We start from the raw sequence: 13,396 nt of genomic DNA, 5'->3' as shown, positions 1-13,396 counted from the left end.
AGTATCAAGTATGATGAAGGTAATCAGAGTTATGTCACATAAAGATCAGCTGAAGAGACTGGAGAGAATAAACCAATATATTCAAATTTCTCTGAACTATGCATAGCCTAGAGAAGAGAAGACTTAGGGGAAATAAGAAAGTTGTCTTCAAATATACAAAAAAGAGGCTTTTAGATTTATTTTCCTTGGCCCCAGCAGACAAAATTAGGATTAGTGAGTAGAGATCACAGGGAAGCATATCTCAATTCAACACAACTTTATAACTATTAAAGCTGGCTTAAAAAAATGCACTAGTCTGCTTCAGGAGATATTTAGTTCCTTGACATGAGAAATCTTTAAATGGAAGTTGGGTGATCACTTGTCAGTGATAAGAATAGCAATAGTAATTCATATTTATATAGCACTTTAAGGCTGAGAAAGCACTTTCTTCACAACAATCTTGTGAGAGTAGGTAGTACAAATATTTATCTCTTTGAGAAACTGAGGCCCAGGGAGGTGAGGTAATATTCTCAGAGTCACACATCTAGTAGAAGAAATTCACGTTTCAGGTATGATTGGATTAGGTGACCTTGTAAGATCATAGAATTTAGAGCCAAAAGGGACCTTAAAAAACACCAGTCCAACTCTTTTGTTTCCAACTTTAAGATCCTATGTATGTTGGAAAGACTTTTTGCCTTCCCATTCCTCACTTTTTTAATATTCATGACCATCTGCATATGTCTACAGATGAAATTCATTCTTCTGTACTCTTCTTACATACTCAGATTTAAAATAACTTTTGATTACTTAAAGTTATAATTTCCTGCTTTTCTTCTTCTTTCTCTTCACCCCATTTTCCTACCTCGCTTCTTTCTCTATGATCAGTAATTTACAACAACAGATTATTCTTTGGGGACAGTGATTTTATGAGCTCTAGTGTCTGTAGGTAACTTTTTGCAAACCCATTCTACAGGTAAATCTGAGAGATGGCTATCCAGTTTTTGAGGGAGAAAAACAACAACAAAAACACTTCAAGTTTCAAGTTTCCTTTGATACTGGGGCCCATCACAGAGCTTTCTGCCTATCCCTACCTGGTTTTAGCACAGTGCCTCGAACATAGTAGGCACTTAATAAATGTTTACTGAATGAATGAATGAACCTTTAAACACAGCTTAAATGCAGTCTTCTCCATGATGCCTTTCACGATCTCAACTGAATGTGATCTTTCACTCCTAGAACTTTGCATAGCACATTCTACTTCTCTCAAGTATTTATGTTGAAATAGAGGTGTACAAGGGGTAGCTAAGTAGCACAGTGGATAGAGTGATGGGCTTGAAGTGAGGAAGACCTGAGTTCAAATCTAGCTCAGATACTAACTGTGCAGTGCTAGGATAGTCACCTAATCTCTCTCACTCTCATTTTTCTCTTCTGGAAAATGAAGGTACTAATATTACTTGCTTCCTAGGGTTGTTTGGAAGATCAAAGGAAATAATATATGTAAAGTGCTTTACAAACTTTACAATAACTTATAAATGGTAGCTATTATTATTCCACTTCAGTTTATTATGCATATGTAAATACATATACACGTACATATGTGTACATATACATAAATTTATATAACTGTATATTTGTACATATATTTATACCTGTATACTGCTATAAACACATATATAGATATCTGTATATATATAAATACATGCACACATATTTACATATATGCATAAATATACAGGTATGTACACATTTATATACACATTCATATATACATATATTTCTATATATATGCATAATAAAATGAAGCACAATACAATTTATAAGATATTTATACATATGTATGTACATATGTATATATATATCTATTTATCATATACCTTTACTATTTTGTGAGTTCTAAGAGAGCAGGTATATGTCTTACTTATATTTATGTAACCCTCAATTTCAAGTACAGATGTTTCTGCAAATAATATATATTTAACAAATTATTAATTTAATTCAATTGAAAGCCAATTTATGAAGTAGGCAGAGGTAAAGCTGCCTGATGCTAATAAATATAAGAACCTGGACAATAAGCCTGGAAAGAGATAGATATAACCAGAAAGCAGTGCCAAGAGGCATGGCAATGCTAGGAGAAACATGCTATGAGTTCTTCCCTCAACTTTCTTTTTTTTTTTTGGCCATTTTTCAATATATTTTTCAGTTTTCTCTTTAAATAGGAACCCCTCCAGAAGAGTTAAAGTCTATGGTAATCATATGTCCTATGTTTGGGGAAGATGATGCTAATTTCAAACATTCATATTCCTTTAAGTCATCAAAATATATCAAAATGGCAACGTTTTGGCAAAAAGCAACTGAATATGTCATCAGTAAGCATTTTGATTAAACTATTGAGAGCCACAAAAGACGAGAACTATAGGCTGAAGAAACATGCACATCTGTAACTAGGTAAATAGTGTATATGCACAGATAGTATGCAGTATAGGTGGTGTTAGCCAAGCTAAGAGGTGGCAATGATTAGCCATTGCCTTTGAACAACATGCAAATGCTACCATCAAAGTTCAAGTGGTAACAATGCAGAAATGACTGACCTCATGTTATGATTTTTTGATCTATAAAATATGGTCATTGGAACCATAGAACATATTTATGAAAGTTGAAAAATTAACAAGAAGTCGAGTGAAAATCAATACCCAGTTAAAGAATTAGGAAAACCCTTAAGTAAGAAATATTAATGATCTGAGAGTTTTAGAGTAGGGTAGTTGGTTTAAAATTTACAAAAGAACAGTAAATTTAGACCAGGAAGAAGGTATGAAGGAAATACCCACATTTTTTGTTAAGTACAAAGAATGTGTTACAGATTAGGGGTGGGATCACTGGATTTATAGCTGAGAGAATTCTTCAAGGTCATCTAATCCAAATGCACACTCTATAGACAAGGAAATTGTGACTTAGAGCAGCGGTGTCAAACTCAAATAGAAACATCCCTGCAGTCCTCATATTGACTTAGCCAGCCATAAATTACCATTATTTATGTCTTACTGTCTTTTCACTTATTTTGTTAAACAGTTAGCTACACGTGGGAGTGTTGCAGGGCTGTGAGTTTGACACCTCTGACTTAGAGGAAGGAAGTGTCAAGGTCATTCTCTTTCTCCAAATCCAGTGCTCATCTTCTAGTATGTCATGCTGTCTATCACACTAGAAGAACACGGGACATCAGCCAGTAAGAAAAAGGGAGCATCCTTATACTACCCCTTTCCCTGGGCTTTGTTAGGGAACTTGTTAGGTCAGGGGGGAAAGGCTTCCTGGGGACAGTGAAGACAAGGAAACTCTGAGAGGTTAATTTCTCTCCCCAGGGTCCTTTGTACCTATTATATGCTGCATACTGCATGTTACTCTAATGTAGGTAGAGACAGTATTGTTTAAACAAGGCCCAAGGAATCAGTAAAATCTATTATCACTAATGAAAAAAAAAACCAACCAAAAACCAAAAAACAAACAAGCAATTCCTGAAAATCTTTCATTGAAGTTATCTAGGTGATCTGCCATCAGTAACCTGTTTTGAAAATGATAAACTTAAATACAGGTGTACTCTGCCTTAATTAGCATATTTGAAAATCCAAACTCATACAACAGGTGAATTAGTATTCTCTGCTTTACAACTGGGATTGACCTCAAATTTCTTTACCCTCTCTTCCTCCTTAAAAAACCAAACAAACATCAACCCTGCTACATTTAACATGTCATATGGTTTGGTTTGCAAAATTCATTTAGGTGCAGCTTTTCAAGAATGTACTTATTGCCTAAAGTGATTTCTAGATCTAGAATTTCTAGATTAATGAAAGTGTTTGCTGTCCTGTAATTTTTTTGGTATTGAATATTGCTTGGAATAAGTGAGCCATAAGTGGGCCACAGAGCTTTTGAACAGTATTTGTTCAAGTAGAATTTTATTTGTAGTATCAGTGATAGTTCTAGGAGACTGGAGACATAATTAACATGTTGAAAATTATTATCATAAACTTCTCTTCACATTGAGTGTTTCAGGGGAGATGAACTACCCTAAGAACATTTAAAGGAATTAATTCTCTGTTTCCCATTTCTGCCTCAATTTTTACTTTGTTTTTGATGAGTTAAATAGCTTGTATAGACTGTGAAATTCAGGATTTGGCAGTGTTAAAGTGGTATAGCCCTGAAGTTCTCTGTAGAAAGTTGAACACTTAGCAGGCAATAAATCCGATCCCTGCAGGAAGAAGAGTAAAGTCCTGTTACAGATCCTATCATGATGCAAAGGGCTGCTACAACAGTGATTGAGATAATCCTGCCACAGTATAAATCAACAGGAAGCCCATATGAGGTGAGTTGATTCAGAATGTCCATTTGGGAAAGCTAACCAGCCTATATCATTTGAGTGAAGATGATTCTAGTGGTTTTTTGGGGGGAAATGTCTGTCTGAAATGATTGGATTTTTTTTTAGGGCCCATGGCACTGACCCTCCCACACAAAACCATGATACATTCAAATTTCTCTGAGTTAAGTGCAGCTAAGTGACTTAGTCTATGTACATTATAATGAAAATTTCCGTATCTTCTGCTTATGGTACTCTCCTCTCATTGGGGTCATTGTCCCAGGAAGAAAGAGCTGATCATAGGATCATAGATTTAGAGATGTACGGGATCTTAGAGGTCACTGAATCCAATCTTCTCATTTTATAAATAAGGAAACAGCTTTGGTTTGGGCCTCAAAGAGGTCCAGGGTCACACTGGAGGTAAGTAGCAGAGCAGGATTCAAAGCCACTGACTCCAAACCTAATCTTCTTTCCATTGCAACACACAGCCTCTATGTACATCCCACCAAATAATACACCTGACTGCCAAGGGCAAGTTTGGTGGTTTAGGGCGTACCCTGGAAGAATGGCTTAGATTATATGCTGCTATAGATTTATACTTAAAACAAATGACTGTGCAGCTAGGTAAGAAGGTATTCCTGCCTTTGGACAGTTTGAAAACCTTGGGTTCTCTCTTCAGAATGGTCCTTTTCTCTAGTTTAGATTTTTCTAAAACATGGTTTCAGGACCCTTAGGGCTTTTTAGGATTGTATGTGGAGCTCAAAGAGGAAGATGAAAAAAGAAAAGAACTGTTAAGGAGCCAAATTGAAAATGAAAATTGAAGAGATTGTAAATTAGTTTTATTGAGAACAAGTATTTCCTAACCTTTTTTATGCCATCAATCCCTCTGTGAGTCTGGTAAAACCTGTGGCCCTTTTCTCAGAATAATATTTTTAAATGTATAAAATTGAATGTATAGGACTATAAAGGAAACCAATTATACTGAAAAAAATCTATATATCCACATATGTAAAGTTCATGATAACAACATTCATCTGTAAGAAGAAATGGTCAAGAATATCAAGTGAATCAGTGGGAAAAAAAAGTGAAGGAAGGTGACCTAGCAGTACCAGATTTCAAACTCTACTACAAAGTGGAAATCATCAAAACAATCTGGTACTGGTTAAGAAATAGTTGATCAGTGGTATAGATTAGGTGTACAACATACATAAGTAAATAACCACAGTAACCTAGTGTTTGATAGACTCAAGGATCCAAGCTTTTGGAGCAAGAACTCACTATTTGACAAAAACTATCAGGAAAAATAGAAAGCAGCCTGGCAGAAACTAGACATAGACCAACATTTCATACCACATTCCAAAATAAGGTCGAAATGGGTACATGATTTAAACATGAAGCGTGATATCTTGAACAGATTAGGAAAGCATGAAAAAAAAATACCGGTCAGATCTGTGAATATGACAAAACAAGAAATAGAGAGGATCACAGGAGGTATGGATAATTTTTATTAAATTACATTAAAAAGGTGTTTTACAGAAACAAAACAAATATAGCCAAAATTAGAAGAAAAATAGGAAACCAGGGGAAAATATTTTTATAGGAAGTTTCTCTGAGAAAGGTCTCATTTCTCAAAGATTTAGGGAACTGAGCCTAATTTATAAAAATAAGAGCCATTCCCCAACTGACAAAATGGTCAAAGGATATGAAAAGGCATTTTTCAGAAGAATCAATCAACGCTAACTATAATTATATGAAAAAGTGCTCTAAATAATAAGTTCATGAAACCAGGCTAAGTCATTTAAGCTCAGCCTCACTTTCCTCATCTGTAAAATGAGGATTATAATAGCACCTAGTGCTCATAGCCGGATTGTGAGGACCACATGAGATAATATATGTAAAGTCTTTTCAAACCTTAAAGTGCTACATAAATGCTAGCTATTGCTATTGTTTAATGCTGTTAACAAGTGTTAAATGCTTACTATGCCTATGAACAAAGAAGTCTGGTAAATTTGTAGAGGGGAATTAGTATGCCTATTTAATTTGATCTGCATCTTGCTTAGTACAGTGTTATGTGAAAAGACAGACAGCCACTTCACACCAGCTTCAAAGCATGGTATGATTAAGGTAAATTTAGATACAGAACTAGGAAGGAAAGCGTCCTTGAAATTTCAAGATACCAAAAGGTGTCTTTGGAAGAAAATGTTTGGAAATACAGGATGTAACTCTTCCTCTATTTCACATCATGCCTTGTATTCTGCCACTTTTGTTATGGGATGAATCATGGCAACAGAAAGGATATGTCACATTAATTACGGAATTAAAAATCTAAGTGTAGAAAGGACCTTGAGAAGTCATCTAGTTTAATCTAGCCACCTTCTGCTGCCCTAGTTTCTCCTTCCCTCCATTCCTCTCCCTATTCAACTGCTAAACTATAGTTCTGGAAAACTCATACTTCTGCTCAGCAGGACTCAACAGAGGCACAATCACTGTTAGAAACAGAAGATCAGATAAGAAACCAATTCCATACCTCTTTCAAGGTCTTGGTATATTTCATTGTTTCCTTCGGTAAGCAGATTAAGAATCTGGGGTTGACCTAAAATTATCTCTCAAGTCCTCTTCAGCTCTAAATCTATGACATTGTGAACTTGATCTTTGTAAAAGCTGGAAGAGTCTTCAAGAGGGGTAGGAAAATGTGTTATTCTGAAGAGGCTACAGAATGTCTGAGGAAATACCAAAAGAGAGAGATCTTCTATACTTCTGCTCTCCATCTAATGAAGTCCATGCAAAGAATCCCAACTCTAGAGCTGAAAGAGGCCAACCCTCCTCATTTTACAGTTGTAGAGACTGAAGCCCAGGGAAGCTAAGTGATTTGCTCAGGGTCACACAGGTAATAAGCATCAATGGCAAGATCTGAACCAAGATCCTCTGACCCCAAAACCATCTGTACTCTGCCGTTTACAATTCCTTAATGTAAAAACTTAGTTCAATGCTTCAAGAATCTGTGATTTTTGTTGGTGTGAATACTCCCTTCATATCACAGTCCTCAGTAGCCTAGTAGTGAAATGCTCTGGCCAAACATTTCATCTAGGGAAGAACCTCTCAGAATTCAGCTAGGCTAGTGCTCAACTACAGACACACAGCCTATCAAGATGCCCATAGTTAAAACCTTTCTAGCTTAACATAAAGGGCATAAATAGCCAATCCAATTCAAATGAGATATGTTATCACATAAGACAACACATGTAAAGCTTTTTGCAAACCTTAAGGTATTGAATGAATGCTAACTTTTTTTTTATAGGCAACTAGACTTCATGGTAGATAGAATGGAAGACCTAGTCAGGAAGACCTGAGTTCATATGCTGCCTGACACTTACCAGCTGTGCCACTCTCAGCAAGTCTGTCTCAGCCTCACTTTCCTCATCTGTAAAATGGGAATTATAATAGCACCTACCACATAGGAGTATTGTGAGGATCAAATGAGATGATACAGTGCTTTTCAAACCTTAAAGTACTGTGTAATACTGGCTATTACTATTATTATTCAATTCAACAAACATTAAATGCCTACTATGTGACAGGCATGGGACTAGTTACTAAGTATACAAACAAACCAAAAAAAAGAAAGCCTTTACCCTCTAGAAGTCTATTCTCAGGGTAGGGAGGAGATAACATGAGCAGAAAAAATTGGATATACATATATATACACATATATAGTGTGTACATGTATGTATATATATACATATGTGTGTATGTATGTATATGTGTATGTATTAGTATGGAGGGGAAGGGCACCAGCACCTGGAACGGAGGGATAGGGAGAGTCTTTCTGTTAGAAGCAGCACTGGAGCTGAACACAAAGGAAGCTTGGGATTCGGTGATGCAGCGGCAAGGGACCATTGCATTCTAAGCATGGGGCCCAGCCATTGAAAAGGCCCAGAGGTAGGAAATGGAAGGTCATGTTTAGGGGAACACCAGACATCAGTTTGGCAAGAAGTATGTTAGAGAAATAAACATGTGATAAATAGACCTGGGAAGGTCGGCTGGCGCTGGATTGTGACGGGCTGTAAAAGTCAGCGGAGTTTGCATTTTCACCCCGAAACAGGAGAGAGCCCCCAAAGTTCCTAAGCAGGAGAGCGGCACGGTCAGACCTGTGCTTCAAGAACCAAGGATTGTCCTTCATGCCACAAGGAGGCATCAGAGAACTGCTTTAGTAAGGGAGGAAGGAAGGAAGAAAAGGAGGAAAGGAAAAAGGAAGTAAAGAATGAAGAAAAAGAAGGAAAGAAGAAAGGAAGGAAGGAAAAAGCGAGAAAGAAGGAAAAAGGAAGGACAAATAAAGAAGGAGAGAACAGAGCAATGAAATAAAAAAAGGAAAAGGGGAAGGAGGAAGAAAAACAGAGAAGGGAGAGAAGAAGGAAAGGAAGGTAGGAAACAAGCATTTATTAAGCACCCAATATGTGCTAGGCACTATGCTAAGTGCTTTACAACATTCCATCTGATCCACTCAACAACCTTGGGAGGTAAGGCTATTATTATTGCCATTTGACAAAAGAAAAAACTGAGGCAGACAGACATTAAGTGACTTGTTCAGAGTCAGATAAGGGGAGGGAAGAAGAGTTTACATAGCACCTACTATGTGCCAGACACTTTACAACTATTATCTCTAAAATATGCAGGTATATCACAATTTAACACATAAAACTTAGACATTCCATGTTCTGAATGTTTGCCTGCTTTCTCTTTGCCTTGTAAACACTAGAGGGCAAAGGCAATCTGTTGAACTCTGTAGAGTTTCTAAGCTCGGTGCTTCATACCAGTGAATGTGTTATACAGTAAATACTTTGGATGATATTTAGATTTGCAAAGCAGAGTTCTAAAAAAGGGAAATGGGATGGGTGCAATGGGCAGATGGCCAGGGCATTTGAAGCTCTACCATCCCCAAACTCCAAGGTCCTTGGAAACAGGGTGCCATCTGAGCAGGGGGTTCAAACTTCAAAGGAATTGTACAGTAGCATTTTCTATCTGAGAATGCCTGGCATAGGAAGAAGACACACTTTTCTTGTGTAATCTGGGATCGCAAGGCTGCTAGAAGAAATACATGGGATGGAGATGGAAATGGATATTCCTTACAAAAGATCCTGGACTCTGCACAAAGAGTCCCTCAGTCTAGAGACTAGTTTCTTGCTCTGTTGACTAGTGGGCCTCTGGAAAGAGCCACCTAGTGTCAGCGGAGGATACTCTCCCTTAACACTGCCACACAATTTAGCACTTAAAAATACAGAATCACCAGATTCAAAGATGTAAGAAATCATTAAATGTGAAACCTGAAAATGATTTATGTAAACAAATTTATGTAAATAAATAATAATGTAAATAGAGGCTATAATTACTACTATCCAGTTATCTAGTCCAACCTTCTCATCTTGCAAATAAGGGCACTGAATGATAGAGAGGTTAAGTGATTCATAAGGAAACAGCTAAGTTAGTAGCAAAGCTAGGCCTACCATCCTGCCTTTGATTCTGCATCCATAATGCCTCATGACACTTCTTGGATATATAGGATCATAGACTTAGAGATGGAAGGGGTCTTAAGAAATTACCTAGTCCAAACCTCTTATTTTACAAATGGAGAAACCGAGTCCCAGAGAGGTTAACTGACTCACTCAGCATAGTTCCTGGCACATAGTAAGTTTTTAAATGGAAGAGCATGCCTTGTCTCCCAACTCTAGATCCAAAGTTCCAAGATGTCGATTGAATATAGAGGATCCTTATCTGTAGAGCTGGAAGGAACCCAAGAGGTAATTAGTCTAGCAACACCTTCATTTGGTTGGAGGCAGCTAGGTGGCAAAGCAGCCGGAGTGCTGCAGTTGGAGTCTGCATCCTGCCTCAGACACTAGCAAGAGTTAACAGTGTGACCTTGGGCAAATTATTTTCTCTCAGGCCCAGCTTCCTCCCCTATAATATGGTGATAATAATAGCCCTATAGGGCCATTGCTAGAAAATAAGGATAATAGCACAGGGTCGTTAAGAGAATTGAATGAGATAATAAATTATTAATAAGTAATAAACTCAAACGAGATAATAAAAGCAAAGCGCTTTGCAAACCTTATGCTTTATGTAAATGTTAGCTGTTTTACACATGAGGAAACTGAGGCTTAAAGGGACTAATTGGTATGCCCAAAGTCACACGCCCAAGTGTAAGGAGCACACTGGCAAAGTGGCTCAGTCTCCAAATCCTGCACTCTTTCTAAGGACAACGCAGCCTTGAACCTGTATCCTACATCCCTAATTGCTTTATTTGCTGTGTCTCTCTTTCCTAACACGACTGTAACTTCCCTGAAGGCAGGGATCGAGTCCTCCACAGCATTTTCCACATAAGCGTCATTCAGTAGCAGAGAGCTCTATCCTACCTGATCCTCGACCCACTTTCCCGGGGCCCGCGGACTAGCTGCCCGGCTCTCCCCGAGGCGCACCGGGCGCTCGGGGCGGCCGGGGGATCAGCCCCTGAGGCCCCACACGAGCGCGGCACGAGGCGGCGCTTCTCCCGGGAACTTTCCTGGAGCCTCGGCGAGAATGCGCCTCAGCCTTCTTCCCTCCCTCGCGCCCTCCCACCCTCCCTTCCTCCCTCACGGCGGCGCTTCCCAGGAGCGGCGCTGGCTTTAAAAAGCCCCAACCCCACCCCCCCAGCCCTGCACTCTGCACAGGCACTTGAGCAAGCCGGGCTAAAGCCATGCGGTGCTCGCAGCTGCACCGATCCCTTAGGCTGCTGCGTGCTGGAGGAGGAGAAGGAGGAGGAGACAGAGGAGGACGCGGCGGCAGCAGCAGCAGCAGTAGCAGGAGGGGGACTGGCTCTCGGCTGCTGGCTATGCGCTGCTGGAGCTGGTTCCTGGTGCTCGCGCTGCCCACGGCTTGCGCGGCGCTGCGGTCCCCCACAGTCTATACCAACCACTGGGCTGTAGAAGTGCTTGGAGGACCAGCCGAGGCGGACCGAGTCGCCTCGGCGCATGGCTATCTGAACTTGGGACAGGTAAGTGGTGAGGGGCAAACTTTTCCCCGCGTGCGCTGCAGGTCCCCCCGTGGTGCCCTTGGCACCGAGAAGGAAATGGAGCTTCCGTCCTCCTTGACCTCGCCTCACCTCTTCTCTACCACAAACCGCGGTCAGGGAGTGGCTGCTGGTTCCTGCGTCTCAACAAGCCCCAGCCTGGGCACACCAGTGCGTCCTGACCGGATCCTACAGTGGGGAGAGTTGAGGTTGTCCCCAAGACTGCTTGGGGAGGGAGGAAGAGAAAGGAGATGAAATGCGGCAGCGGCAGAGGCTGCGGGAAGAGGCAGGACGCCGGCTGCCAAGAGATGGGTAAAAAGAAAGTCTAGTTCATGGGGTGAGAACTTAACTGAAGTTGAGGTGCCCGGCTTTAACTTGGCGGTCTCTTTATTGTTTGAGATGGATAGATGGATGGTGGGTGGGTGTGTGTGTGTGTGTGTGTGTGTGTAAGGTTGTGCGTGACGATAGATGAAGACTTTAGTAAGTATCGATAACTTATGTTGTGCGTACACAGACGCACACAGTTTGGGACCGGGTGAAAGAAAAGTAGTTTTCGAAGGAAAGAAAAGTACCAGGAAGCCTTCGGATTTCATCCTGGAAGCCTGGGCTTGGGCATTTGGTTTCGAAAGCGAGTAGGGGAAGCTTCCCGGATGTTTGAACCAGAAACTGGGTAAAAGAGACCCGACCCACCTGTCTGCTTTTGCCTTTGGCGGAAAAGGGACTCACTCTTTCTCCTCCCCCTCTCCCCCCCGCCCGTCTCTGCAAACTATCTTACTCTTCACTCCTACGACTCTCCCCACACCCGTGTCTTCTGTGGCTGAAGTGCCTGCCACTGAATATAAAATTCCACGTTCTTAGCTTTCTGTCCTACAACTCAGACCAGCCCTTTTCCCCCCCCAGGCTGACCCTAGTAGAATTACTCAGTTCTGGGTGCGCTTGCCGAGATGTGTAGCCAGAGGCGGACTGGGAAATTAGGGATCTCGCACTATACTGACAATTGCAGTATTTAATTTGGGCAGAATCACACGAGTCTGCATCCCCTCAACCTGTGCATAAAGCAGGACGATTTTGACTGAGCCCAGAAACACAGGTGAATACTTAAAGGATGAGTAGGGGATGAGGCTTGCAAGGCCATTGAGTAAATAAATGCGCAGGCGACCTAATGGATCGATCCTAACCTAGTGAGAGCCTTAGTTCAAATCACAGACATTCTAGACCAGGGATTTTGTCTTCTGTACTTTGTAATAGAAACAACACATAGAGAAGCAAGAGACCGCTGAGAAATGAGCAACTGTTTCTGCGTCTTGTCAATGCTGATTGAAATGAATATCTTAACCGGAGTAGTATGCCAATGGAAAGCCCAGTGGTGCTCCAGATGGGATGTGTGAGCTTTTAAGTGAATGTGCCAAAGCATATTCTTAAGGGAGGAAAGTGACTTTGTAAGTAAACGAGCCATGGCCGAACCAAATTAATCCCCAGATTATTTGCAGGTAAGACTGAAGAGAGGCAAGACTGAGTCCGTCTGTCATTACTCTGAAGCCAGCCAACAGTGCAAAGGGTTGTCAGAAGTATGAATGGGGTGGGGAGGAAGAATGAGATTTATAGTTCACTGAGAGAGTGATTAGTAGGCTGAAATGTATAGTCTCATCTGGGAATTACACTCCAAGATGTGGTTAACAAGTATATGCAAACTACAGACATAAAGGATCAAATCAAGTTACAGATAAGCTCTTCTTGTAATTCAAACTCCAGCACCATGCAGTGTTAAATTTGGTTTTATCATTATCCATGACAGAACCCAGCAAAGTGTGGTGCTGCCTAATCTAGATGGAATTTTCTTTGCATCGTAAGTCTTATATTGATACTGTTAATGTGCAGTGTGTGGTCTTCTGTAAAAGTAATCTCAATTATTTGAACTGTATTTGTGGTTTTATGAAACATTCTCAATGGCTGGTCATAGTTTATCTGAAAGAATATAATTAACTGGGTGTTTTTTTTTCTGGTTCAAGTCCCTTCAAGCATCACTGTGATTTAAC

General features: G+C 40.2%; 1 protein-coding gene across 6 annotated transcripts in view; it reads left to right on the top strand.

The window, feature by feature from the left end:
- The first annotated feature begins 11,006 nt into the window (after window positions 1-11,006).
- The window catches only part of PCSK6 (proprotein convertase subtilisin/kexin type 6), a 248,155-nt gene continuing 245,765 nt past the window's right edge, over window positions 11,007-13,396 (top strand). For all 6 annotated transcript variants that reach the window (XM_020963650.2, XM_020963644.2, XM_078151174.1 and 3 more), the window contains exon 1: window positions 11,007-11,345. In XM_020963650.2, the coding sequence (XP_020819309.1) occupies window positions 11,049-11,345 (297 nt within the window). In that variant the 5' untranslated portion in view covers window positions 11,007-11,048. The remainder of the gene's footprint in view (window positions 11,346-13,396) is intronic.

The sequence above is a fragment of the Phascolarctos cinereus genome, unplaced genomic scaffold (assembly GCF_003287225.1).
Source record: "Phascolarctos cinereus isolate Bilbo 61053 unplaced genomic scaffold, phaCin_HiC Scaffold_3;HRSCAF=262, whole genome shotgun sequence".
Classification (NCBI taxonomy): domain Eukaryota; kingdom Metazoa; phylum Chordata; class Mammalia; order Diprotodontia; family Phascolarctidae; genus Phascolarctos; species Phascolarctos cinereus.
Note: the sequence above shows the minus strand (reverse complement) of the source record. Positions and strands in the feature narration are given on the sequence as shown.